We start from the raw sequence: 27,857 nt of genomic DNA on the forward strand, positions 1-27,857 counted from the left end.
GTTATACAATAATTGTAAAGGTGTCCTTCACAATGCCTCCCTGAGCACTCTGCCCAGAGAGTTTACCGAAGGACTATTTCTAGCCCCCTACCCCAGGGTAGGTGGAAGGCCTGTACAGTCCAGGGCTGTGTCCACTGAAGCCGTAAAGTGTCCTTGGTACATATATGCAGCTGGGTGAGAGCAGCTTCCCGGTGCAGGAGGGCCTCCACAGGTGCCGTGGCCCCATCAGGGTCTCTCTTACTGTCCACAAGCGACATGTCCATCCAGCAAGGGAGCCAGTGCCCCCCTCTGGTTGCAGTCCAAGAGTCCATTACATTACTCAATGATCAGACCACAATAGACAGCCCAGGTGTCTGTGCAAATCACTCAAGGTTGAAATCCATTACAGGCAACTAGCCACACATCTCTTTATTAATGGATCCCAGTGCCTTTCCATAAGTGTTGTGTCCATTACCACAAGCCCCACCCAAACCCCTCGGAGTCCCAAGCTCACAGGGCCGGGCAGAGTCAAACACCCTCAAGGCCTGCACTGCCTTGACAGTTCTCTTTGCTACCGCTGCTGCTGCAAAAAGCACCTATTGTTTTTAAGGCCAACACCTGCTGCACATTAGAAGGTGATCAGTGGAATGCCAATTTCACATGCGGCCTCTGGCCCCCCACCCATCCCCATTATATGGGTCCCTTGGCCTTCTCCTATTCAAACTGGGATAACGGCTCTTGGGAGTCTTCCTCTTCCACAGCTGTCTCCAATAAGTAGTCCTGAAGTTGTACAACCCAAACACCAGCCATTTTATTGGCCAGCTGCCAGAGCCACCTGCTTCCCCTGTTTTTTTCAGCAGCTGGAACCTCTGTTGTGGCTTACTTAACCTACCCCCAAAAAGCTAACAGCATTTTATTAGACCTGCCATCTAATTTATCTTTATCCAGCCCAGCTGCAATCATCTCTACCTATATCTGTGTTTGGGTAACCTTTATAGGCCCATTTCTGTTGTTAGTTAGAGAGTTAGGAAGGCACCGTGGATAGCAGGCCACACAGCCTTATGGTCCCATGCTATCTCCAGCTCCCCCAAATCTGCCACCATCTATTTAACTATGTTGATGGGCTGCCCCACATAGGGGTTCAAGATAGCCAATAGTGGCCCCAAAAGGGCTGACAAGGCACTACAGAGAATAAGGTCCCTCGTCCCTGTCATAAACACTTCCTCATCTGGCCCACAGGACCTTGGGTTGAAAGCAGCATTCTTCATATTTAGTCTCCAAAGGACCTGGGGCAGCTCACTATAGGACTGCCACTGACTCACTGCCCCCAACCAGACTCAAGCATTCTGCCAGACTGTACAAATGGCAGCCATCACCCATTCTAATAGGGTATGATTTCCTGGTTGTCATGACACTTCTGAAGACGATGCCTCAAGGGGGAGTGTGTGATAATGGCAGCCAATTTCTCCATCTCTGTTCCAGAGAGTATGATGCCATCCACCCCCTATGTCCCACAATCACAGTAACCAGGCTGCCAGGGGCTCAGTGGGTTTCTGCCTGAATTGTACCCCCAACTCCATCAGCTCTGCCTGGGTGTAGGGCCAGACCACAGGGTGCTCTACTACCTGTGGATGGGGTTGTGCTTGCCTTTGAGGGACCCTTGGCAGCTGGGTTTTTACCTTCTGGGCAACTACTGGCCAAGCTCTGAGTCTGTGGATGGCAATTTCAGCCTGAACCTCCTTCTCAGAAGAGGAGGAGTCAGAAACGCCTGCTCTTGCCAACTCAGAGCCACTCAGTTGGCACGAACGCAACTCTGTCTTCAGCACCCACTTTGGCTCCTGTGGCTGCCAGCTCTTGACCTGAAGCTAAGACTCAAGCTCTTGAACCCGCAGTTGTTTCTCCAACAACTGTTGCTGCCAATGTTCAGCTTCTAGGTCAAACTGCAGCTCACAAAACCATACTACCTTCTCCAGCAACCATTCCAGTTGGTTGCTCAGCCTGCATCTCACACTGTAGCTCTCGAACCTGGCCAGCCTCCTTCTCCAGTGCTTGTTCCAGTTCATGTTGTTGTTGGCACTCAGTCTCTTCTCACAGGGCTGTAAAAAAGACACATCTCATGGCTTCCAAAAGGACAGCCATGGGGAATCATACACTAGAGAACAATGACCACAACTGTATTCCACCCTTCAAGGGTGTTGGTGGCTTCATACCAATCTGATTCGAAACCTGCCCACTACACCAGATGTAAGGCTGGTGGCCGGGGCTAGGCAGGTCCACATTGGATTCAGGCAGGTGGTAGAGAAACTGTAGAGCCAGAAAGCATTGGGCCATTTCTGTTTAACAGAGTCTCACAAGGGTGGACAAGCAAGCAGGCAGGGGGAAACCACTTCTCAGGCCCCTCACAGTGGTGTGCAGCAATCTGCCATCAGCAATCCACAATCTGCCACCCTGATCACATGTACCCATAGCTTTATATAGACTATACACATGTGGTGCTGCCATGTGCTCACACACTAATCAAGCAAAGTGCTTGCAGCCAGTAAACCAGAGTGCAAGCCTAAGATAGCTGTTTTCTCAACTTTGAGGGATTAAGCTCTGGAGTAGGGGCCACTTTTCCCATACTGAGCTCCTGACTAAGACACCTCTGAAGTAGAGGGCCCTACTAATGTATTCCTAACCTGAGCTGCCCTAGCCCACCAAGTTTGCAGCGTGTTATAGGTTTGGTGGAGTGAGGCCTGACTGAGCCCACACTACAGTCTTTCTACAGAAAACTCTGTGGGAAGACCAGGCAGATGCAGGAGGAGGTGGAGCAGCTGAAAAGCGCAGGCAAATCTTATGGAGTTTGGGGCTTTTACAGAACTTTTGTCATCTCTAAGCAGGAGGAAGTTGATCCTTATACAAAGGTTGGCCCTTCCCACACTACCCAAGCACAGAAAACACAAACAGCATAAAGAACAGTATCTCCAGACAGGTAGCCCATAGCAGGTTACAAACAATAGCTAATGCCAACCCAAGAAGACCCAGAACTAACACAACCAGTAGTGGGTGGCAGACAGCACCAATGCTAGACTCAGCTAGCTACACAAGCAGCACACCCAAAGGAGGAGTCCAGCAGGCACCAGACACCATGGAGAATAAATATGCCCAAAAGGACAGACACTGCAGAGTGTCTGATATGCACGATCCAGGTTGACTGTTAGTGACAACCAGCCTGAAGCGATAACCACACCCACAAAAAACCAACTGCGTTTAATATGCACATACAACAGGAGGCTAAATCCTATCCTCAAGAAGCATTCCTAGAGCAAGGAATTCAGGTGGCCTGGAATCTGTACCACTGAGTCTATCTTTTTCATAACAAATTTCAAAGCCAGACAGCACTACCAAATACACAGACAAAATGGGCAAAGAAATATGACCCAAATGAATCAACAAGAGAAATCCCCAGGGGAAAAAAAAACCTAAATGAAATAGAAGTAACCAAACTACCAGACACAGAGTTTAAAATAATGATTTTTAGGATGCTCAAGGATCTTAGAGAAAAATGGATGATCACAATGAGAACTTAAACAAAGAGAGAGCAGGCATCAAAAAGGACATTGAAATCATAAAAAAAAGAACCAGTCAGAAATAACAAATACAATATTAGAAATGAAGACTGCACTGGAAAGAATCAATAGCAGCCTGGATGAAGCAGAGGATCGAATCAGCAATTTAGAGTACAAGATAAACATAAGTACAGAGCAGAGCAGCAAAAAGAAAGGAGGCTCAGAAAGACTGAGGAAAACTTAAGATACCTCTTCAGAAACATGAAGAGAAACAACATCTGCATTATAGGGGTTCCTGAAGGAGAAGAAAATGAACAAGGGATAGAGAACCTGTTTGAAGAACTCATAGCTGAAAATTTACCTAAACTGATGAAAGAATAAGTCACACAAGTTCAGGAAGCACTGAGAGTCACATTAAAGATGAACTCAAGGAGGCTTACATCAAGACTCATCAAAATTAAAATGCCAAAGTTAGGAGACAAAGAAAGAATACTAAAAGCTGCAAGAGAAAAGCAGTTAATTACCTACAGAGGAGCCCCCATAAGGATGACATCAGACTTCTCAACAGAAACACTAGAGCCAGAAGGGATTAGCAAGAAATATTCAAAGTGATGCAAAACAAGAGCCTACAGCTAAGACTACTTTATCCAGCAAGGCTATCATTCAAAATTGAAGGAGAAATACAAGCTTCTTAGACAAAAAAAGACTCAAGGAATTCATTACAACCAAACCAATGCTGTAAGAAATGCTAAGGGGCCTACTATAAAAAGAGCAAAGGAAAAAAGAAATCAAGAGAAAGAGGATTGTAGGTTTAAAGAATAAAATGGCAATAAATAAGGGCATATCAATAATAACTATAAATGTAAATAAATTAAATGCTCCAATCAAAAAACATAAGGTAGTTCCATGGATAAGAAGACAGGACCCATATATATGCTGTGTACAAGAGAACTACCTCAGAACAAAAGATACACATAGACTGAAAGTGAAGAGATGGAAAAAAGTATTTCATACAAATGGGAATGAAAAAAAGCTTAGGTAGCAATACTTATTTCTGACAAAATAGCCTTTAAAACAAAAGCTATAGTAAGGGATAAAGAAGGTCACTACATAATGATAATGGGAGCAATCCAACAGGAAGATACAATCATTGTAAATATTTATGAATCTAATATAGGAACACCTAAATATATAAAGCAGATTTTCATGAATGTAAAGGGCGAGATGGACAACAATGCTATAATAGTATGTGAATTTAATACCCCCACAAACATTGATGGATAGATCCTCCACACAGAAAATTAACAAAGAAACAGTGGCCTTAAATGATACACTAGATCAACTGGATTTAACTGATATCTTTAGAACCTTTCACCCCAAAGCAGCGGAATATACATCCTTTTCAAATACTCATGGTACATTTTGTAGGCTAGACCACATGTTAGGACACAAAACAAGTCTTAATAAATTTAAGAAGATTGAAATCATATAGAGCATCTTCTCTGATCACAATGGCATGAAACTAGAAATCAACTTCAATAGAAAACCTGAAAAACATTCAAACGCTTAAAGACTAAATAACATGTTATTAAATAACAAATGGTGTCTGGCCTGTGGTAGTGCAGTGGATAAAAGCATCAACCTGGAATACTGAAGTCACCAGTTTGAAAAATATTAGGGTTGATGCTTCTCGCTCCTCCCCTACCTGTAAAAATTGGAAAATAAAAATCTTTTTAAAAATAATGAGTGGGTTAACAATGAGATCAAGGAATAAATCAAAAATTTCCTTGAAACAAATAAAAATGAATATACAACAACCCCAAATCTATGGATCACAGCAAAAGCAGTACTAAGAGGGAAGTTCATAGCATTACAGGTATACCTTAAGAAGCAAGAAAAAGCTCAAATAAACAACCTAATCCTGCACCTCAAAGAACTAGGAAAGGAACAAGAAATAAATCCCAGAGGAAGTAGAAGGAGAGAAATAATAAAGATCAGAGTGAAAATAAATGACATAAAGGCTAAAGAAAACTATATAAAAGATCAATGAAATTAAGAGCTGGTTCTTTGAAAAGGTAAATAGGATTAACAAACCTTTAACTGGACTTATCAAGAAAAAAAGAGAGAGGACTCATAAATAATTTAGAAATGAAAGTGGAGAAGTCACAACTGACACCACAGAAATACAAAGGATTATAAGAAAATGCTATGAAGATTTATATGCCAAAAAATTGGACAACCTAGGTGAAATGAATAAATTCCTAGGATCATACATTCATCCAAAACTCAATCTAGAAGAATCAGAAAGCCTAAACAGACCAATTACAACAAATAAAATTGAAACAGTTATCAAAAAACTCCCAGCAAACGAAAGTCCTAGACCAGATGGCTTCACAGGCAAATTTTACCAAACATTCAAAGAACTAACATATTCTTCTCAAGCTATTTTTAAAAATTCAAGAGGAAGGAAGACTTCCAAGCTCATTTTATGAGACAAGCATTATCCTCATTCCAAAAGCAGGTAAAGACACTGCAAAGAAAGAAAACTATAGACCAATATTCATGATGAACATAGATGCTAAAATTCTCAAGAAGATATTAGCAAACTGGATCAAGCAACCCATTATAAAGATCATACATCATGATCAAGTAGGATTTATTCTGGGGAAACAAGGCTGGTATAATATTCACAAATCAATAAATGTGATTCATCACATAAACAAACTGAAGGATAAAAATCACATTATTATATCAATAGATGCAGAAAAAGCATTTGATAAAATCTAGCACCCATTTATGATTAAAAAAAATCTGAGCAAAGTGGGAATATAAGGAACATACCTCAACATAATAAAGACAATATATGACAAATTGACAGCCAACATTATTCTCAATAGACAAAAATTAAAAGCAATCCTCTTAAGATCAGGAACAAGACGGATGCCCCCATTCACCACTCTTATTCAACATAGTTTTGGAAGTCCTAGCCACAGCAGTCAGTCAAGAAGAAGAAATAGAAGGCATCCAAATTGGAAAAGAAGGAGTTAAAACAGTCATTTGCTGATGACATGATACTGTACATAGAAAACCCTAAAGTCTCAAAAAAATTTCTAAACCTGATAAATGAATTCAGAAGATTGCAGGATATAAAATCAACATTCAGAAATCAGTTGCATTTTCGTACACCAGCAATAAACTGTCTGAAATGGAAATTAGGGAAACAATCCCCTTCACTATTGCAACAACAAAAATAAAGTACCTAGGAGAAAATTTTACCAAGGAGGTAAAAGACTTGTACTCAGAAAATTATAAAACATTGAAAAAAGAAATCAAGGAAGATACAAACAAGTAGAAGCATGTGTTCATGGATAGGAAGGATAAACATCATTAAAATGTCTATACTACACAGAGCAATCTATAGAGTCAATGCAATTTATATTAAAATACCAATGGCATTCTTCACAGATCTAGAATAAATATTCCAAATATTTATATGAAATCAAAAAAGAACCCAAATAGCCTCAACAATATAGAAAATGAAGAACAAAGTGAGAAGTATCTTACTTCCTGATATCATGTTATACTACAAGGCCATTGTAATCAAACAGCTTGGTATTTGCATAAGAACAGGCATATAGATCAATGGAACAAAACAGAGAACCCAGGAATAAACCCATGCTTTTATGGTCAATTGATGTTTGACAAAGGAGGCTAGAGTATACAATAGAGTAAAGACAATCTCTTTAATAAATGATGTTGGGAAAATTGAATGGGTACATGCAATAAAAATGAAACTAGAGCACCAACTTATACCATTCACAAAAAATAAACTCAAAATAGATAAAAGACTTCAATGTAAGTCACAAAACCATAAAAAATTTTGGAAGGAAACATAGGCAGTAAACTCTCCGATATCTCTTGCAGTAATATTTTTGCCGATATATCTCCATGGGCAAATGAAATAAAACAAGATAAACAAATGGGACTATATCAAACTAAAAAGCTTTTGTGCAGCTAAAGACACCATTAACAAAATAAAAAGACAAACTACACAGTGGGAAAACATATTTGCTTATATATCCGATAGGGGTTTAATAACCAAAATTTATAAAGAACTTCTAAAACTCAACACCAGGAAGATAAACAATCCAATTTAAAAATGGGCCACGGAAACAGACATACAGACCAATGGAACAGAATTGAGAGCCCAGAAATAAAACCACATATATACGGATAAATCATCTTCAACAGAAGAGCCAAAAACACACAGTGGAGAAAAGAAAGCCTCTTCAATAAATGGTGCTAAGAAAATTGGGAAGCCACATGCAGAAGAATGAAACTTGACTACAGTTTGTCCCCCTGCACAAAAATCAATTCAAAATGGATCAAAGACCTAAACATAAGACCTGAAACTACAAATTACATAGAGGAAAACATAGGTACGAAGCTCATTGGCCTTGGCCATAGAGAACAATTTATGAATTTGACCCCAAAGGCAAGGGAAGTAAAGGCAAAACATAAATGAATGAGACTATATCAAACTAAAAAGAAACTGACAACAAAACAAATATGCAGCCAACTAAATGGGACATGATATTTGCAAACAATAGCTCCGATAAGAGGTTAATATCTCAAATACATAACTCACAAATCTTAGCAGCAAACAAGCAAACAATCCAATTAAGAAATGGGGAGAGACCCTGGCCAGTTGGCTCAGTGGTAGAACATCGGCCTGGCATGTGGAAGTCCTGGGTTTGATTCCTGGCCAGGGCACACAGGAGAAGCGCCCATCTGCTTTTCCACCCTTCCCCCTCTATTTTCTCTCTCTCTCTTCCCTTCCTGCAGCCAGGGCTCCACTGGAGCAGAGTTGACCCAGAAGCTGAGGATGGTTCCATGGCCTCTGCCTCCGGCGCTAGAATGGCTCTGATTGCAGTGGAGCAACGCCCCAGATGGGCTGAGCATTGCCCCCTGGTGGACATGCCAGGTGGATCCCGGTCAAGTGCATGCGGAGTCTGTCTGTCTGCCTTCCCCCTGCACCCCTGCTTCTCACTTCGGAAAAACACACACACAAAAAAAAAAAAATGGGGAGAGGACCTGAACAGACACTTCTCTCAAGAGGACATGCAAATGGCCAACAGGTATATGAAAAGATGCTCATCTTCACTAGCTGTTTGAGATATGCAAATCAAAACTACAATGAGATATCACCTCATACTTGTTAGATTGGCTATTATCAACAAGACAGATGTTAACAAGTGTTTGAGAAGCTGTGGAGAAAAAGCAACCTTCATTCACTGCTGGTGGGAATGTAAATTAGTGCAACTATTATGGAAAAAATTATGGTAGTTCCTCACAAAAATTAGAATAGAACTACCATATGACCCAGAAATCCCACTTTTGGGTATATACCCCCAAAACTCGAAAATATTGGTACATAAAGACACGTGCACCCCCATGTTCATTGCAGTATTGTTCACAGTGGCAAAAACATGAAAACAACCAAAGTGTCCCTCGATAGAGGATTGGATAAAGAAAATGTGCTACATATATATAAATACAATGAAATACTCAGCCATAAGAAATGATGACATAATAACATTTGCAACAACATGGATGGGCCTTGAGAACATTATAATGAGTGAAATAAGTAAATCAGAAAAAGCTATGAACTCTATGATTTCATACATTGGTGGGATATAAAGCTGAGACTCACGGACATAGATAAAAGTGAAGTGATTACCAGGGGAAAGGAACGTGGGGGCGGGGGAAGGAGACTTGAGTGAATGAGGAATCGGATGGGATGGGGGGAAGGGACAAATATAAGGTGATGGAAAATGATTTGACTTTGGGTGATGAGTATACAACATAATCAATAGTTCAAATGCTATAGAAATGTTCACCTGAAACCTATGTACTCTTACTGATCAATGTCACCCTATTAAAGTTAATTGTCTAAATAACATTTTTTTTTGTTTAAAATGGGCAAAGGCACTGAATAGATACTTCCCCAAAGAGGACATACAGATGGCCAATAGGCATATGAAAAAATGCTCAACATCACTAAGCATCAGAGAAATGCAAGTTAAAACCACAATGAGATATCACCTCACACCTGTCAGAATGGCGCTCATTAACAAATCTACAAACAATAAGTGCTGGCGAGGATGTGGAGAAAAGGAGAAAAGTCCCTCCTGCACTGCTGGTGGGAATGCAGACTGGTGCAGCCACTATGGAAAAACAATATGGCATTTCCTCAAAATATTAAAAATGGAACTGCCTTTTGACCTAGCTATTCCACTTTTAGGAATATATTCTAAGAATTCCAAACATTGATTCAAAAGAAGATATGCACCCCCATGTTTACTGCAGCATTTGTTTACAATAGTCAAGATCTGGAAAAAGCCCAAGTGTCCATCAGTGGGCGAGTGGATTAAAAGGCTATGGTACATATACACAATGGAATACTACACAGCCGTGATGAAGAAGGAAATCTTACTTTTTGTGATGGCGTGTGTAAAGCCAATAGCTGCAGCCACCATCACAGCCACCTGACCCGTGCAGGTTCACATTTGATTTGGACAGACGGTAATGAAACAACAGAGCCAAGAACTGGTGGGCTTTAATCCTAGCTCACACCCTGCGGGCAAGAAATACACATAGTGAGAAAGCACTTCCCTTTCCATTTAGGGCTCCTAAAGCCACTGACTCATCTGAGTTTTCCTAGAATCAGAGGTTTCTACTTCACCAGCCTTATTCACCTCTGTTCCCCATCTCCTTCTTTCTGCACAAACTCAGCACAATGGCTGCTCCTTCAGTACTCCACCATCTTGGCTGCCTCTCTGCTGCAATGCTAATTTCAGGAACTGAGAGAGTGAGCCCCTGGTCCTCCATATTTTATAGTGTAGAAATTAAAGCCTTTAAGCCAATATACAAATAAGGAAGTCTCTGATACAAAGCCACTTATCTGAGGCATAAATGGTATTCCTCATAAGAGTGTACCACCCCATATCATGCAACAGTCTAGGGCAGGGGTAGTCAACCTTTTTATACCTACCGCCCACTTTTGTATCTCTGTTAGTAGTAAAATTTTCTAACCGCCCACTGGTTCCACAGTAATGGTGATTTTTAAAGTAGGGAAGTAAATTTACTTTATAAAATTTATAAAGCAAGAGTTACAGCAAGTTAAAGCATATAATAATAATTACTTACCAAGTATGTTATGTCAGATTTTCACTAAATTTGGCAGAATAAATCTTTATAAAACTTACTATAGTTAAATCTATCTTTTTATTTATACTTTGGTTGCTCCACTACCACCCACCACGAAAGCTGGAACGCCCACTAGTGGGCGGTAGGGACCAGGTTGACTAATACTGGTCTAGGGTGTGGGGAAAAGCTTAGTGGTGAGAAGATCTTAGCATTAAAAGGGTGGGAAAGGCTTAGTCTTAAAACTAAGACTTAAGCTATAAGGACCCTGCCTGCTTACAGCCTGTCCTCCACACCCAATGCAAACTATAAGCAAACAAACATACATATTATATTTTGAAACTTATTTGACCCACAGCATGGATGGACCTGGAGATTATTATGCTAAGTGAAATAAGCCAGGCAGAGAAAGACAAGTATCATATGACCTCACTTATATGTGGAACCTAATGAACATGGTGAACATGGTGAACTGAGAACAGAGGCAGAGGCAGGGTCACAGGGAGCAGAGGGAAGGGCGATGAGCGGACAGGGTCAGAGAAGGTCAAGGGATTAGTGAAATTATATATACATAATACATAGATATAGATAACAGGACAGCAAATCCCAGAGGAAAGAGGGGGAGAGGGTTCGGGGGAGGGGAGCAAAGGGAGTGTGATGGGGGGTGGGTTGTTGGGGGTGAGGGTGTTATATTGAGTGGGACACTTGAATCCATGTTAACAGAATATATTTAAAAATTTAGTAAAAAATAATTTTAAGGCAACCTTGAGAATATGGCTTTATATTCGTCAAAGTGTTAGCTGCATTATTTGTGTACCTAAAAGATACTAGAAGGAAGGTCTGGGAGCATGTTGTGTTCAAAGTGGAAAAGCTCTGTCGTCAGGACCCTTGTGCTTTGACACCGCAGCAATGGTACGAGGTCGGCCCCCCTCCCGTCTTCTGGCTCTCCGGCTTCTTCTTCACACAAGCCTTCCTGACTGGGGCCCAGCAGAACTACGCCAGGAAGTACACCATCCCCATCGACCTTCTCGGGTTTGACTACGAAGTGATGGAAGACAAAGAATATAAGATCGCTCCGGAAGATGGTGAGTGCAGAATAAACTGACTGATATGTAAGCGCTGAAAAAGTATTCTGACTTTGCTCATACATTTAAGCCTTTGAGTAGTTCGTTTTTTTCAAAAAATGAAATTACAGTTACAGTTGTATTAGCTTAAAATCATGTTTGATAACCAGTATATAGAAACAAGAAGAACATACATTTGCCTTTTTTTAATGTTGCCTCTCACACGTACCATCATGCTCTGGATGGTCAGGAGGCACAAGGATGTACATGAACGTTCATAGTACTCAAATCATCATGTATGTAACTTAACCCTCACATGGTTATAAAAAACTTATGGAGAGATGGGGAGACAGAGAATATGACAAAGCAAATGGAGATAAAATAAATCTGAATAAAGAGTTTATGTTCCCTGACCAGTGGTGGCGCAGTGGATAGAGTGTTGAACTGGGACGCTGAGGTCCAGGTTTGAAACCTCAAGGTTGCTGGCTTGAGTGAGGGCTCAACCAGCTTGAGCACAGGTTTACCAGCTTGAGCGTGGGGTTGCTGGCTTAAGTGTGGGATCATAGATATGACCTCATGGTCACTGGCTTAAGCCTAAGGTCTCTAGCTTGAGCAAGGGGTCACTGGCTCAGCTGAAGCCCTGCCGGTCAAGGCTCATATGAGAAGCAATCAATGAACAACTAAAGTGCCACAACGAAGAGTTGATCATCACTCTCCCTTCTGGTCTGTCTCTTTTTTTTTTTTTTACAGAGACAGAGAGTCAGAGAGAGGGATAGACAGGGACAGACAGACAGGAACAGAGAGAGATAAGAAGCATCAATCATCAGTTTTTCATTGCGACACCTTAGTTGTTCATTGATTGTTTTCTCATATGTGCCTTAACCGTGGGCCTTCAGCAGACCAAGTAACCCCTTGCTCGAGCCAGCGACCTTGGGTCCAAGCTGGTGAGCTTTGCTCAAACCAGATGAGCCCGCGCTCAAGCTGGCAACCTCGGAGTCCTGAACCTGGGTCCTCCGCATCCCAGTTCGATGCTCTATCCACTGCGCCACTGCCTGGTCAGGCCTGTCTCTTGAAAGAAAGTAAAGAAAAGGAAAGAAGGAGGGAAGGTGGGAGGGAGGGAGGAGAGGAAGGAAGGAAGGAAGGAAGGAGGGAGGGAGGGAGGGAGGGAGGGAGGGAGGGAGGGAGGGAGGGAGGGAAAGAAAGAAGAGTATATGTCTCATGTACTGTTTTATCCTTGGAAAATATTGTCAGTTTGAAATTAGTAGGTAATTACCAAATTAACAATGCCATCAATTTTTTATTGTATAAGAAAAACTTTATTTGTAAATTTTATTTTTGATAGTTACAAAGTGCCTTGCACATAAGGATTTTTTGATCTAGAAAAAGAGAAGGTAAATTTTGATCTGGTAAAAGAGAATAAAAAGGATCAGGAGGCCCTGGCTGGTTGACTCAGTGGATAGAGTGTTGGTCTATCACGCGGACATCATGGGTTCGATCCCCAGTCAGGACATAAAAAGGATCCCCAACTGCTTCTCTCCTCCTCCCTCACCCTCATCTCTCCCTCTTCCTTTCTCGCAGCCAGTGGCTCGATTGGTTCAAGAGTCGACCCCGCTCTCAGTCAGGGTGCATGCAGGAATCTGTCTCTCTATCTCCTCTTCTCTCATTAAAAAAAGATGGGATAGGAAATAAAAGCTAACTGAGACACTGTCTTGAGAATAAAAGCTGTTGAGGCCCTGGCCGGTTGGCTCAGTGGTAGAGCGTCGGTCTGGCATGCGGAGGACCCGGGTTCGATTCCCGGCCAGGGCACACAGGAGAAGTGCCCATCTGCTTCTCCACCCTCCCCCCCCCCCTTCCTCTCTGTCTCTCTCTTCCCCTCCCGCAGCGAGGCTCCACTGGAGCAAAGATGGCCCGGGCGCTGGGGATGGTTCCTTGGCCTCTGCCCCAGGTGCTAGAGTGGCTCTGGTCGCAAGAGAGCGATACCCTGGAGGGGCAGAGCATCGCCCCCTGGTGGGCAGAGCGTCGCCCCTGCTGGGCGTGCTGGGTGGATCCCGGTCGGGCGCATGCAGGAGTCCGTCTGACTGTCTCTCCCCGTTTCCAGCTTCAGAAAAATATATATTTAAAAAAAAAAAAAAAAAAAAAAGCTGTTGAAAATGCCAGTGACTTGATTTTCACCTTCCTGATTAGCCATTATGCTTGGAAAGTTTTGGTACCTCCAAGAAGGCATTTTACTTAAAGCAAAAACACAGCAAAAGAAAACACCAAAAACACAGGCCAATGCTTATGTAACTGATATTTTTAAGAGCCATAAATTATATTACTGTATTTATTTATTTAGAAATTAAATCGAATGGGGTGACACTGGTCCATAGGACACCTAGGTCTCAGGTGCACATCTCCACAGCATGTGAACTGTTCATTGTGCTGTGTGTCCATCACCCAAAGTCCAAGCACTGTCCGTCAGGGTCTGTTTGTCCCCCTTCACCCCACCCCCCTCCACCCCTTCCCTGTGGTAACCACTTGACTGTTGTCTCTGTCTGTGTGTCTCGGGTTTATATCCCAGCTACGGGCGAGATCACCCCACTCCCCTCTACCCCCTTCCCTGTGGTGACCACTTGACTGTTGTCTCTGTCTGTGCGTCTCGGGTTTATATCCCAGCTACGGGTGAAATCACCTCCCTCCACCCCCTTCCCTGTGGTAACCACTTGACTTTGTCTCTGTCTGTGTGTCTTGGGTTTATATCCCAGCTACGGGCGAAATCCTGCAGTTCTTAGCTCTTTCTCACTGTTTCCCTTAGCATGGTGTTCTCCAGGTCTCTCCATGTTGTCACAAACCTGCCACCACTATCTTTATCTAAATTCTTCTGCTCTATCGTTTTATCTTGTCTCCCTGCTAGTGTCATTATACTCTTAAAATCCTTCATTTATACCAGAGCCACAGAAGGTTTTAAAAAATGTAAACAGATCATGTCACCACTAAGCCCGCATTGAAAATTCAGATAACTAAATAAGTTAATAATGATATTTTTCCTCTTCGTAGTTAGAATAAAATCTATGAAACCAAGCATGTTCTAGTCACTGTCTCTACCCAGAGGTTCAACATGTACCACTACAGACACATCACACTGGCCCTCTGACAATTCCTGGAGCACCTCAAGCTCTTTTCAGGATCTTCCGACATTCTAGTCCTAAGCCCAGACTCAGCATGATGGGCACTTCTCAACCTTCCGGTCTCAGCTTAAATTAAAGCTCATCAGAAAGATCCTCTTTGAATAGTTTATCCAGCAAAGCCCTTACTTCCCTGTTATCCTCTCTACCAACTCTGCTTATAAATGTCAAAGCATTAGTCACGCTCCGTAATGTTTCTGTTTCTTTATCGTGTCTCCCTCTGCAGCAAACTCCGAGATGGGTGACCTTGTTTGTCTTCATCCTTTTTTCCCTAGTGCCAAAGTGTCTGGCATATAGTCCCTCAAAAGCTGTTGTAGAAATTCCCAAAAATCACGTTGCTTGAATCCACTACAAATTCTTGGAGTCTGACCCAACCTTAAAAAAGCCAAAATTATCTTGAAAATAGTGGAGCAGGTATAAAGCACAACTCATTTCAAGATTGGTAACTGCCACTTAGTGTTGCAAAATTGCTCAATGAAGAGTAATCACTTGTTAACCCATATTACTATATTCCAAAGTATCAGCCCAGGTTTGATCTATAATAGCTCATCTTCACTGAAATTCATGAATTTTATTGTTTTGTACAATAACACACATATACATTTTCACCAGTACACACAGATATTCACAACTTAGCTTCTCTGTCATTCCACTTTTTTCCTTCTTACTTAGCTAATTACCAGAAAGAAAATAAGATTCCATGGAATAGTTTAGAGAAATGTTCTTTTCGCAAAAAACAGCTTTCTGATGGGACCCTACTGGGCAGAGGAGCACAGATCCGCGAGAACAGCTCGGGCTAGAAACACAGTTTGTCTTTCTCCTCTCTACTGCCCCAATGGTCTGCCGTACACACTGCAGTGTGTGCCTGTTTCTGGGTTCTGAGCTCGTAAGGAAGGCAGCCTTACTTTCCCAAGATTGAATTAAACATGAAGACAAGGGCACTTCTAATGTTACCTAGAGCGGCCACACGGTGCCACTGTCAACCTACCTGGACTTGGTATCATATATTCTAAATGCGTTTGCCTAACGTTCCTCCTGTCTGAAGGAGTGGGTGCCCCTGGGTGGCTCAGGATCACCCTTGGAGAGCACCACACGGCAAGAAGGGAGGCAGGCAATAGTGAGCGAGAGGGGCTGGGAGAAGCTGTGGGCCAGTGGTTGTCAACCTTTTTACACTTGAGACCAGTGAAAACGGAGAACTTCTTCGGGGACCACAAAGGCATAAATCACCCTGAGCATAAGCGAGTTCTACTAATATCATTTGGTCTATGATCTTCATACGACACCAGGGTGAGTAATGCTTTTGCAGAGCAGCACAAGATTTCTGGCAGACCGGCCCACGGACCGGGGGCTGAAAAACACTGTGGAGTGTAGCTGTGATACTATGTGCTGACTGCATCTCAGAGACGGCAAAGGTGTGACTCAGAGTAGGAGGGCTGTGAACTAGGACCCAGTTAACACTCTGACCTGTTGTTTTATTTATATCTTGTGTTTTCCATAAGGCCCTTATTAACCATTAGAAATAAAAAATGTACTTAAATATTCATGTCACATGTCCTATAAAACTGTTCTTGGGTTGAAGGGAACTTTTATCTCTACTGCCTCTTCTCTTAGGGGTTGAAATAAACTCTTCTGTTTATATGATATGAGCTTTCTTTACCATGTGAGGAATAGATAATCTGATTGGTTAGTGTCAGGGATTTGCTGGGCTATGCTTACAAGTCTCCATCAGGCGCGTTCAGGGTGGTATGGCCGTAGACTATGCTTACAAGTCAGTGAGGCCAGCGTACTAACTGGCCCTCTTGGGCCTCTTTGTGGAGGCTCCTCTACTTCCCCTCTTCCCACCTGGTCCTGTGACTGAGCTGCAGGCCTTAGATCCTGCCGGGAAGGTCAGCCCTGACGTTGTGACTGCAGACTTCTCTCACCCTAGGACAGGTCCACTCTCACATTGCCCCAGACTCAAGGCCCATTTTGCAATTCAGCTTTACCAGGGTAATACTTGGGAAGCTATTGAACAAGCCTTTTGCCAATTAATAAAACAGACATTTTATTCCAACTATTCTTTCCATGAGTTAAACCCCAAAGAAGAGAAAGGCTAAGTCTCCCCTACCCCGACATCCATCGTCGAACTGTCTGCATATGGTTTTTCACATTTGACTAGTCATGCACCCCATGAGATCGTTTAGGTCAGTGATGGACCAAATATAGAGCGACAGTCCCATAAGATTATAACAAAGCTGAAAAATTCCTATCACCTAGTGACGTCATAGCTGTCATGACATCTTAGCATGATGTGTTGCACACGTGAGTGTGTGATGCTGGTGTAAACAAACCTGTACTGTCATATAAGTGTAGCACATATTGTTATGTGCGGTAATAATACCTGATAGTGATAATAAATGACTGTTACTGGCTTATGCACTTACTATACTATACTTTTATCACTATTGTAGAGTGCACTTCTTCTTATACATATTTCAAGTCTGCTGACACAGTACACCGTGCTCGCTTGCAGCAGCCTCATACATCTGGTGTTTACCACGTCTCTTTTTTTTTTTTTTTTTTTTTTTACAGAGGCAGAGATAGACAGGGACAGACAGACAGGAACAGAGAGAGATGAGAAGCATCAATCATCAGTTTCTCGTTGCGCATTGCGACTTCTTAGTTTGTTCATTGATTGCTTTCTCACATGTGCCTTGACCGTGGGCCTTCAGCAGACCGAGTAACCCCTTGCTGGAGCCAGCGACCTTGGGTCCAAGCTGGCGAGCTCTTTGCTCAAGCCAGATGAGCCCGCGCGCGACCTCGGAGTCTCGAACCTGGGTACTTCCGCATCCCAGTCCGACGCTCTATCCACTGCGCCACCGCCTGGTCAGGCTACCACGTCTCTTAATTGCATCGTTTTCTCTAGTGCTTGACTTCACCTTGTGTTGTTTTATTCAGCCTTCTAGCCTAAGAGCCCCAGGCGGTACCGTGCAGCCTAGGTGCGTAGTAGGCTACACCATCTAGGTTGGCGTCTGTGCATTCTATGATGTTCACACAATGCTGAAACTAACTAATGAAGAAATAACCTAACCACACATTTCTCAGAATGTATCCCCATCCGTAAGTGGTTCTAAAATTAAAATTAAACAATACTAAACATTCAATCCCTTGGTCACATTAGCCATTTTTCAGGTGTTTAACAGCCAGGGGCTGCCATATTGGAAAGCTCAGATATGGAATATTTCCATCATTGCAAAAAGTCCTCTTGAACAGCCCTGCTGCCAAAGCGTGTTTTTATATACTTCTTCATAAACTGCTTTCACCAGTTATTATATATATGGTTATTATTTTTTTTTTTGGCAAGAAACAGGAGGGAGAGAGATGAGAAGCATCAATAGTTACGGCACTTTAGATGTTCATTGATTGCTTTCTCATATGTGCCTTTATGGGAGTGGCTCCAGCTGAGCAGTGACCCCTTGCTCAAGCCAGCAACCTTGAGTTCAAGCCAGAGACCATGAAGTCATGTCTATGATCTTAAACTCAAGCTGGTGAGCCCATGCTCAAGCCGGATGAGCCTGCGCTAAAGCTGGTGACCTTGGGGTTCAAACCTGGGTACACAGCTTCCCAGGTCGATGCTCTTTCCACTGCGCCACCGCCTGGCCAGGCCTGATTTGATTCTAACAAATCTACAAGGTGTAAAAAGCAGGATTATTGTTTTAGAAATGTTTCCCAATTGTTCTACAGAACAAAACAAGTCTAAAGTTAAATGAATTGCTCAAGGTCACGGAACAAATTAGGAACTAAAACCTAGGTCAAAGTTCCACATTACCTCATTTTACATCTTTGCAAATATTACAATGAATGTTTGCAGGTACAGATACCTATATTCAAGTCATGAGGCTTTACACATATGAGTAGCCAGAGAAAGTAATTGTGTTTCACTGAATTCCTAATATGTGTTTTTCAGCTGTTAGTGTGTGACATTCTGTTTAAGGGGAGTTTACCACGTGTCCTTGGAGTGAGAACAAATTCTGAAATAGAGGAGAAATTGAACTCCCATGACATTAGAGACCTGCTTTGTTCACATGCTGACTAGAAGCCACTGAATGCCTACAACTGCATTAAGAACTTTTCTTGCAGATTTCATGACCTCTGACATTATAATTTGCCAATTTAAAATATAAATCTTAATGTGTTCACACAAACTGTTACTTTCTTCTTTCGTCTTCCATGTTTAATTATACCACTGAATGGACTAGGCAGAGTATAGATATTCTTGAAATATGGATGCTAAGGCCCTGGCTGGTTAGTTCAGTCAGTGAAGAGTGTTGTCCGGAAACCACCATGTTGCAGGTTCAATCCCTGGTCAGGGCACACGGGAAGCAGCCAATGTGTGTCCCAACTGAGTGGGACAAATAAATGCCACCCTTCCTCCTCCCCTCTCTCCCTTCCTCTCTGTTTCTAAAAGAAATTAAGCCCTGGCTGGATAGCTCAGTCGGTTGGCATTCTGGAGCGTAGAAGTTGCCAGTTCCATTCCCTGGTCAGGGCACATACAGGAGCAGCTCCATGTTCCTCTCTCTCTCCCTGCCTCTCTCAACAAGAAAAAAAAAGAAATATGGGCATTAAGACAAAACACTCAGAGCACTGCTTTTCATTTTAGAATAAACCTTAGGCTGCTAATCTAGAATAACCTGCATAGTATTCATCTGTACGAATTTCAGATTCAGAACTCAATCAATTTGCACATTTACAGTGTAGTATTAACCTGCTCCTTTTATACTTAGGTGTTTTCATTCATGGATTATTTCTGGATGGAGCTTCCTGGAATAGAAAGATAAAGAAACTTGCAGAGTCACACCCCAAAATTCTTTATGATACAGTGCCTGTGGTAAGGATTTTCTAAGGGTAAATATCAATACATGGGGCTGGGAGCTGTTTTATTCACATTTCATAAAGTTGCTGCCAACATTGAATTAGTGAATAAGGAACTGTTGTTACTAGGAGAAATGCAAGGTCACAGTTTTGTTAACTGATCAATACATAACCTTGTTTTGTTTTGTTTAAAGGCACATTACTTAATATATAGTGTTGATCCATTAACACTGAACTTGTGGACAATAGCACTGTAACTCATGCCCGAACGCAGTTATAGTATTTTCTCCATAAGGCAAATCACAGCTTTCTTGGGCTTCAGAACACTAGACGGTTCCTCAACACTACCCTTGGGGGCCATTTAAAACAGAAAGAGCACCACAAACACACACATACAAAAGAAATCCATGAAAATGTTTAAAACTTGGTATTAAATAAACCATCCAAAGAATACTTGTTTTAGAGAGATGAAACAAAAAGAATGTCAGAGATTTGACAGGTTTGACCTCAGCTGGGAACGTGCTTGTCTGGTGACTTGTTTTTTCCTGGTCTGAGCGTGCTTGCAAATGAGCATCAAATGCAGAGTATTGATTTTAGGATTACAAGTAAAGTTTGATGCTAGGCACATTTGCAAATACAGAACTCAGGAGTAATGAGAATAAACAGTACGTATATATATACACACACACATACATATGTTTTATTTTTTTTTTTTTACATAAACCTTGATTTTTAAAATGTGAAATTTACAGGTTAAGATTACTGTATGAAATCCCCATAAAAGTTTCCCAGGCACCTATGTTCAGCAGGGGAAGACTGTAGAAATACTTTCCACGTTACTGCATCGTGACAAAGTGGCTTGATTCCCACTCAGTTGGACCGTCTTAGATGCTGATAAAATATAGGCTGGGGATTTACATCAGTTGTTGGTGGGACACTGGGAACAGCTCAGACAGGCACAACTCCTTCAGAGCAGCTCTAACAGGTACAGCGAAGGGCCAGCTGACAGCCAAGGGCAAGAAACCTGCCATAAAGATACTGCGGGCAGAGTGTGTCAAAGATGAGACCCAAATTGAAAGTCACAAGGGCAAATGTGCAATATCAGGAGTTTGATTAGTGTGAAGTTTTTTCCTTTCACAAGGAAATTCTTAATTGCATGGATAGGAGGGATTTATAAGTGGATGGTTCTCTTGACTAAGTAAGCCACTTTGTAAGAAAAATTCTCATTAAGAAAATCTATTCTTGGTTGAAATGAAATATATCCAGCTTGAGTGCTAAGTCCTTATACTTAACTATATCTGAAAAACTGTATTATGAATTCCCCTTATAATCATCTGTATTCCACAATTACATTAGAGACTAGAATCCTTATTAGCTCCGTCATACAATTTGTATTTTGACCTGAGAAGCCTAAGAGGACTTGGACTAGTGGGGCCTCAAAGCATTTTTGCTGTTATTATGACAGAAAATGAATTCAACCAAATTCTGAAACAAAACATTATTTCATCTTTATGATCATAGTTTGTTTTTTACTTATAGTCGAGATCAAATTGCCCCGAAATCCTGTTTTTGAGATTGGTTAGGTTCAGCGATGTTGACTGTTCTAGGAACTTGGCTGACTCTAAAAATACTGTGGGGACATTGTACATGCATGATATACCAAGTGACTTTAAATGTTCACCTAAAACAGGTGATCTACCATCACGGGTAAAAGTCCTTTCAGAGTACTTTAAATTGGCCTTTAATAAGGCAGTATGATTTTGAGTATCAATGGTGACAACACTCTCCTTTTAAAGTACATCTGGTTTTTGTTTGTAAACAGCAAGTCATCCCCACATAAATACGGTGGAGAAGTGATGCATGGATAGGTAATATGCTTTTTGACAGAGTAGGTGAAAATGACGTTTTATCAGTTAGTTCCTAAACTGGTTCTGAAGACAACTGAGAGCTCTTAAAAATGTTTTGAATAATGTCAGCCCTGCTGACAAAATTAAAAACCGTGTAGGCCATGGAAATTTGCAGACATAACTAACTTGAACAATACCGTAATGTATGTTCAAATATAAAAGATGTGCTATACGCTTTCTTCCAGATGTGGCTCAAGCCCTGTAGGAGGGCAGACATCCCCGAACGACCGAGTTACACCGCTCCGCTGTACAAGACGAGCGAGCGAAGGGGAACACTGTCCACCACTGGCCACTCGACCAATTTCGTGATCGCCATGACTCTTCCCTCTGACCAACCCAAGGAGCACTGGATTGGGCGTGGCGTGGCACTGCTGTGTCAACTTAACTCATAATCAGAAGATGTCATTTCTCTGTTACTATTTCTTGTTACAGGAGTAAAAAATATATTTTACTTTTCACACAATTTATTTAGTTTAAATCAATTTGACTAAAGTTATACTTAATTATAAATTTATTAATGTGCAGGTGCATCTTATGTTTAAAATGATTCATACTTCAGTGTAAGTAAACGTCCCGAGATAAAGATTAGACTAAAGAAAATATACTGGTATATTTGCTCTTTTTGAATAACTTTATTTTGGGAGAGTTCCATAAGCATTAGGAACATACATAAAATGACACACCACTGTTGACAATGAAAAAAAAACAGCATTTGATCATTTCCAGCTTTATAAATTTTTTTAAAAAATGATTCAGTTATAACAACAACAACAACAAAAAGGTTGAGCTATTTTAGCAAGTATCACCTTGCAGGACCATAATCACATTTAAGCCACTGACTAATGGTTAATGGAAAAGATTCACACTGTATCTAGTTACTATAGTATTTCTAAGCATAATCACAGCTGATTGAATGCAATGTGAAATACACCAAATTTCATCTGGATGTCACACAGTGACAGCATTGTACAAGTAACAATGACTTCCAACAAACACATGTTATAGTGGACTGGTCAAGCTAAATGGAATGTTGGAGCCAAACAGAAATGTAGTGGAATTCAGATTGTCTAGTAAGACTTGAAATTAGAATGTTGTGAAAACTAAATACTGGTGGAACCCTAACAAAATACTAGCAGCAACTGTTACAGCCCTCTTAAAAGGTTAAAAACATCTAGCAAATAAAGATAAATACCATTTTTGAGAAAATATAAAATTTCATATACTTCAGCATAACATACTTGCTTAAAATCAGGCATTTAAGACTGGGAGTATATTCCAGCTGTTGCTTTTCATAAAAGTTTGTAAATTAAGCAGATTTAATTAATGCTGGAATGCAGAATCCACCTTGGGTACAAAAACCCAAAAACGAACTATAAATATATCTTGGTTCAGAAAGTAAGATACTTGAGTCACTTGAATTGGCAGTACTAAATAAAATATCAGCACCTTGAGCTCAGTTGCTTGAAGGGCCAAGCAAGAGATGAGGTCTGTCCTGCTTCAGTGCCCAATGCCGAAAATATTCTATGTATAAAACTCCTCCTCACTACAGGAGACCACGGAGAAAGCCAGAAATAAGTTCAAATTCAGGCGTAAATGAAGAAAACAATACCTAAGCCCCTTGCTTACAGCATAAAGAAGAAACACTGCGCTACTCCATTAATACTGGATGCATGTGCTGCTCTCAAAGTTTTGGTTTCTGTTTTAAAGTTACGGAATAAAAGGAAAGAAGCCGGGGAAAGGAGAAGGACTAAATGAAGACAGTATAATGGAATGGAAAGAGTTCGGCTCATCAGTATTTGAACAGGAAGATTTTTTTAAGCAGCTGCACTGGTAGCCAAGCAGGTTAAAGCAAGCTGCCCGCAGAGTTAAAATACAGTTTACCTGCATGAATGAAGACCGTGTGGCACAGGTGTGAACAGAAGGCTACATGCATTTGAGTGTACTACAAAAATTATTAGGTCAAAATGCAGAATAAAAATGGCTTGCACTTCTCACAAATCAATCACAATTTTGGTAGAAGAACAGGGCACCTAAAAAAAGAGACTAGTCCCTACCAGGCACCAACAGCATATCTTGGCACAAAATGATCAAGATTTCAGCCGAGTTTTTTTAACTACATCTTCCGAGTCCCCTGGTACTGTGACAGCCGTGGTCTCAGCGGAGATCACCCTCAGACACTTTTCCACACTCCATGTACAGATCGCAGACGCGTGTGCTAGGACTTACTGACAACCACAGCATGGTCCCAGTGCCCAACTGGTAAAGCAATACCTCCATTTAGAACTTAAATTTCCCAGAAAACTAGTTAGTGCTGTTAAAGTAGGAAAACTGACTATTTAGACCATGTCTGGGTTCTTCACTTCTCTGAAATTTTCTAGAGGGTTACAATTAAAAAAGAAATACACAACATTTTACCACAGGCTCCAACCTTCTACCCCCATCAAAAAACCCCAAAACAAATGAACAAAAAATTTTAACCCCAACACCAAGTATAATATTAATACAAAGAACCATTATGAATCTTTCATTAAACTGAAACTCACACAAACATACAATCACAAATTTCAGTAGTTTAGGCTGCAAGTTTAAACACTATGCAAATATATACAAAAATAGTTACTCTAGATTCAAGAATAGGGCTTTTCCCAATGCTAAATTCACACTCTAATGCAGCCTGAGCTTTCTTCTAGGTCCTATAATCTACTTTAAGCAATTCAAAGCCATCAAGTTGATCCCTATTACCATATGCATATATGTAGCTGAATTTAAAGGACACAGGTCATTTTTAGCACAAAGTCTGTCCAAAGTCCACTTAAAATATTTTTAAAGTTTAAATGATTTTTTTGGTTCAATTTCTATTTCTGCATAGCCACAGAAGTTTCTACTAATAAAGAGACTACTTTAGTGTTTTATATGATTATTTTTTTTAAAAGTCTTCATCAAACCTCTACCAACTTTGTTTCATGGAGTCCCGTTTTCTCCTTTTTATATCACAAGCTTTACACTTTTTAAAGACCCCTTCACACAGGGGGAACAGTGCTGAGCACCAGTCTGGGGGGAGGCTCAACTCTACGGAACTTGTAAGGAGTGCAAGCCACTGACTTTTCTTTGAGCAATGTGCACACAGTACAAGATGCAAAGCTGCACGGTAACACTCTTGTAATCAACAGTGATTACTGGGAATGGTCAGAACTGGAAGTCAAACACAATCTTGTCTTCATAGAGGGCGATCACCAGCATGATGGCAAACCCGAACAGCAACCCTAGATTCTGAAGAATGAACTGCCCCACTGGACAAAAGCCGTGTTCTTCATTGTCGCCATCACCATGCAGCATTTCTGGAAGCTGGGGAAAAATAAAATACAGACATTTTACAAACCATTCTGTATAAAATTCTACTCAAATATATATTTCTTACATTTTCCTATTTAAGAACACTAACGACTAAAGCATAGCTACTGATAAAGTAATTATTTTATTGAACATAATGCTAACCATAACATATTTTAGTCAAATCGCTGAGAAAAAAAAAAATTTTTAAATGGCCTCCTAGCTCCTCCTTTTAAAACTTTTTTTTAAAATTAATTAATTTATTTACTTTTTACAGTGACAGAGAGAGAGAGACAGATAGGGACAGACAGACAGGACCCGAGAGAGATGAAAAGCATCAATCATCAGTTTTTCATTGCGACACCTTAGTTGTTCATTGATTGCTTTCTCATATGTGCCTTGACCGTGGGCCTTCAGCAGACCGAGTAACCCCTTGCTTGAGGCGAGCCTTGCTCAAACCAGATGAGCCCGTGCTCAAGCTGGCGACCTCAGGTATCGAACCTGTCTCGAACCTGGTCCTCCGCATCCCAGTCTGACACTCTATCCAGTGCGCCGCCGCCTGGCCAGGCGGAAAAAAATTTATGCTCTGGCTAATACTAAGTAAATACTAAATCTATTCCCTCCTCACTCTAACAAATGCACATACTATTGTGTTAGTCATTTTTAAAAGTTACTGCCCACTGACCATATCAATTCTGACATTTACTGTACACTAAAGTATAAGACAACTAAATTATTGCTAATAAAACTGAAAAAAGAACACATTAGTCCCACATTCACTTATGCAACTTAAACTCACCAAGAAAGTAAGGTTCCTTTGGGAGATATCTGATTAAAAGCTGTATCATTTCTTTACCTTTTTCCTTAAACATTCTCATTTCCAGCTGTACATGACAGCAAGGATAGACATCCTACACATTGCAAACTGGCATCCCTATGCCTTTAAGTACCATTGTTTTTCTTCCAATAACAGACACAGAAAACAGTATAGCAAAGATATCCAGCATAACTACTACCAAGTTTTGCACACTGTCTTAACAGTGTACTCAATTTTAAATATCTGTAAGTTTCCAATATCTTTAAAGATATAGTGCATTAAAAAGTTTATAGTTCAACTACTAAAGCATTAAGTAGATACTATTATTACATTTAAGAATAATTCATAGTTCAAAGTATAAAACTTAAATCTCTAGTTTAAGTAAATTAGCTGTAGTGAAGAAAATACTGGTGCATTAAAATATAAACACTTTCTACGCAAACCTCATTACAATTGGGAAGGAATTGATACTTCTAATTCTCACTTTCACTTTTGTTTGTTGTTTTTTAAGTCTGCAATGAATATCTATCAAAAGATGACACAGATGTAGTACTCTTTCAGTCACTAAGCTTTACTCCAAACAATACCTGGGGTGTTTTGAGGTTTAGGGAGCAGAAATGTAGTGTTAAGTACATAATACCTGCCTAAGAACACTACTATTTATTAAATAAAAAGTACAAAACGCAATTACCATGCTCTGCCAGTGCTACAGTATATTAACAATCTCTGCAGGGTCTTATTTAAAACTACTTCATGCTGGTCATCTATTCTGTTTATAAGTCTATGGCAGTAGTCTGTAGTAGCTAATGGAGGCTATTCTTGTCCAACAGGGTTAACCAGTTGTGACAGAAAGCACTACAGATGGTAGAGCTGAAGAACTGTGACAGAGACTAGATCATCCACTGTGCCTAACTACTTATCTCTAACCCTTTACAGAAAGTTTGCCAACCCTTGGATTAACACTAAAACTGGTAACTTCCTACCTATGATTCTACTAACAAGACTATTATATCTCCCTATTTCCCCCCAAGTTTTTATTGTTAGAAAAACTTTCTATTCTGATGTTCCTTAACAGGATGTTTCACAAAAATATTCCCTCTAGATATGTGAACATACCAGCTAGAACAGGGACTATGCCTTCCCCCATTCCATTCTGTCCTGACTGCCAATACCCTGTTCATCATAACCACTGCTAACAGCCAGCCAGTAAATAGTGGTAGGGCCATACATGTGAAAATGGAATAGTGGACCTGACCAGGCGGTGGCGCAGTGGATAAAGCATTGGACTGGGATGCAGAGGACCCAGGTTTGAAATCCCAAGGTCGCCAGCTTGAGTGCGGGCTCATCTGGTTTGAGCAAGGCTCATCAGCTTGAGCCCAAGGTTGCTGGCTTGAGCCAGGGGTCACTCGGTCTGCTGTTGCACCCCAGTCAAGGCACATATGAGAAAGCAGTCAATGAACAACTAAGGAGCTGCAACAAAGAATTGATGCTTCTCATCTCTCTCCCTTCCTGTCTGTCTATCCCTATCTGTCCCTTTCTGTATGTCACACATACACAAACAAAATGCAATAGTGCTTCCATACAAGTTAATAAATGGTTGTTATCTAAAGTCCCCTAAAACCAGATAACTCCATCTGGATATACTAAAAGTACCTCAAACTAAATTGCTGGTACTGTTGCTATCTTATTAAATGATTACAAATCATTAAAATCTTCCTCTCCACAGCCAAAGCTGTCTTTCTAAAACAAAAATGTAAGCATGCCATTGTTGCTTAGACCTTTTACTGGCTCTCCAAAATGGGTAAGATAAACTCTAATATTTTTAGCATGGCATGTTGTGTGACTGTCATGATCTGGCCAACATCTACCTGAATGACTCTATGGATATAATTTTTCAACCTATTAGAAAATACATAATTTCAGTGTCATCAATATCTTAAAATAGACCTGGCTGGGTAACTCAGTTGGTTAAAGCATCATCCTGATACACA

General features: G+C 40.9%; 2 protein-coding genes across 5 annotated transcripts in view; one reads left to right on the top strand and one right to left on the bottom strand.

The window, feature by feature from the left end:
• The window catches only part of LOC136338635 (dynein axonemal heavy chain 7), a 290,684-nt gene extending 268,445 nt beyond the window's left edge, over positions 1 to 22,239 (top strand). The window contains exons 63-65 of the mRNA XM_066281198.1: positions 11,641 to 11,818; positions 19,725 to 19,828; positions 21,905 to 22,239. Of these exons, the coding sequence (XP_066137295.1) occupies positions 11,641 to 11,818; positions 19,725 to 19,828; positions 21,905 to 22,111 (489 nt within the window). The 3' untranslated portion in view covers positions 22,112 to 22,239. The remainder of the gene's footprint in view (positions 1 to 11,640; positions 11,819 to 19,724; positions 19,829 to 21,904) is intronic.
• A 102-nt stretch (positions 22,240 to 22,341) lies between these two features.
• SLC39A10 (solute carrier family 39 member 10) overlaps positions 22,342 to 27,857 on the bottom strand; it is a 191,376-nt gene continuing 185,860 nt past the window's right edge. For all 4 annotated transcript variants that reach the window (XM_066279345.1, XM_066279346.1, XM_066279347.1 and 1 more), the window contains one exon: positions 22,342 to 25,064. In XM_066279345.1, coding sequence (XP_066135442.1) covers positions 24,906 to 25,064 — 159 coding nt within the window. In that variant the 3' untranslated portion in view covers positions 22,342 to 24,905. The remainder of the gene's footprint in view (positions 25,065 to 27,857) is intronic.

This window comes from Saccopteryx bilineata, chromosome 5 (genome assembly GCF_036850765.1).
Source record: "Saccopteryx bilineata isolate mSacBil1 chromosome 5, mSacBil1_pri_phased_curated, whole genome shotgun sequence".
Taxonomy (NCBI): domain Eukaryota; kingdom Metazoa; phylum Chordata; class Mammalia; order Chiroptera; family Emballonuridae; genus Saccopteryx; species Saccopteryx bilineata.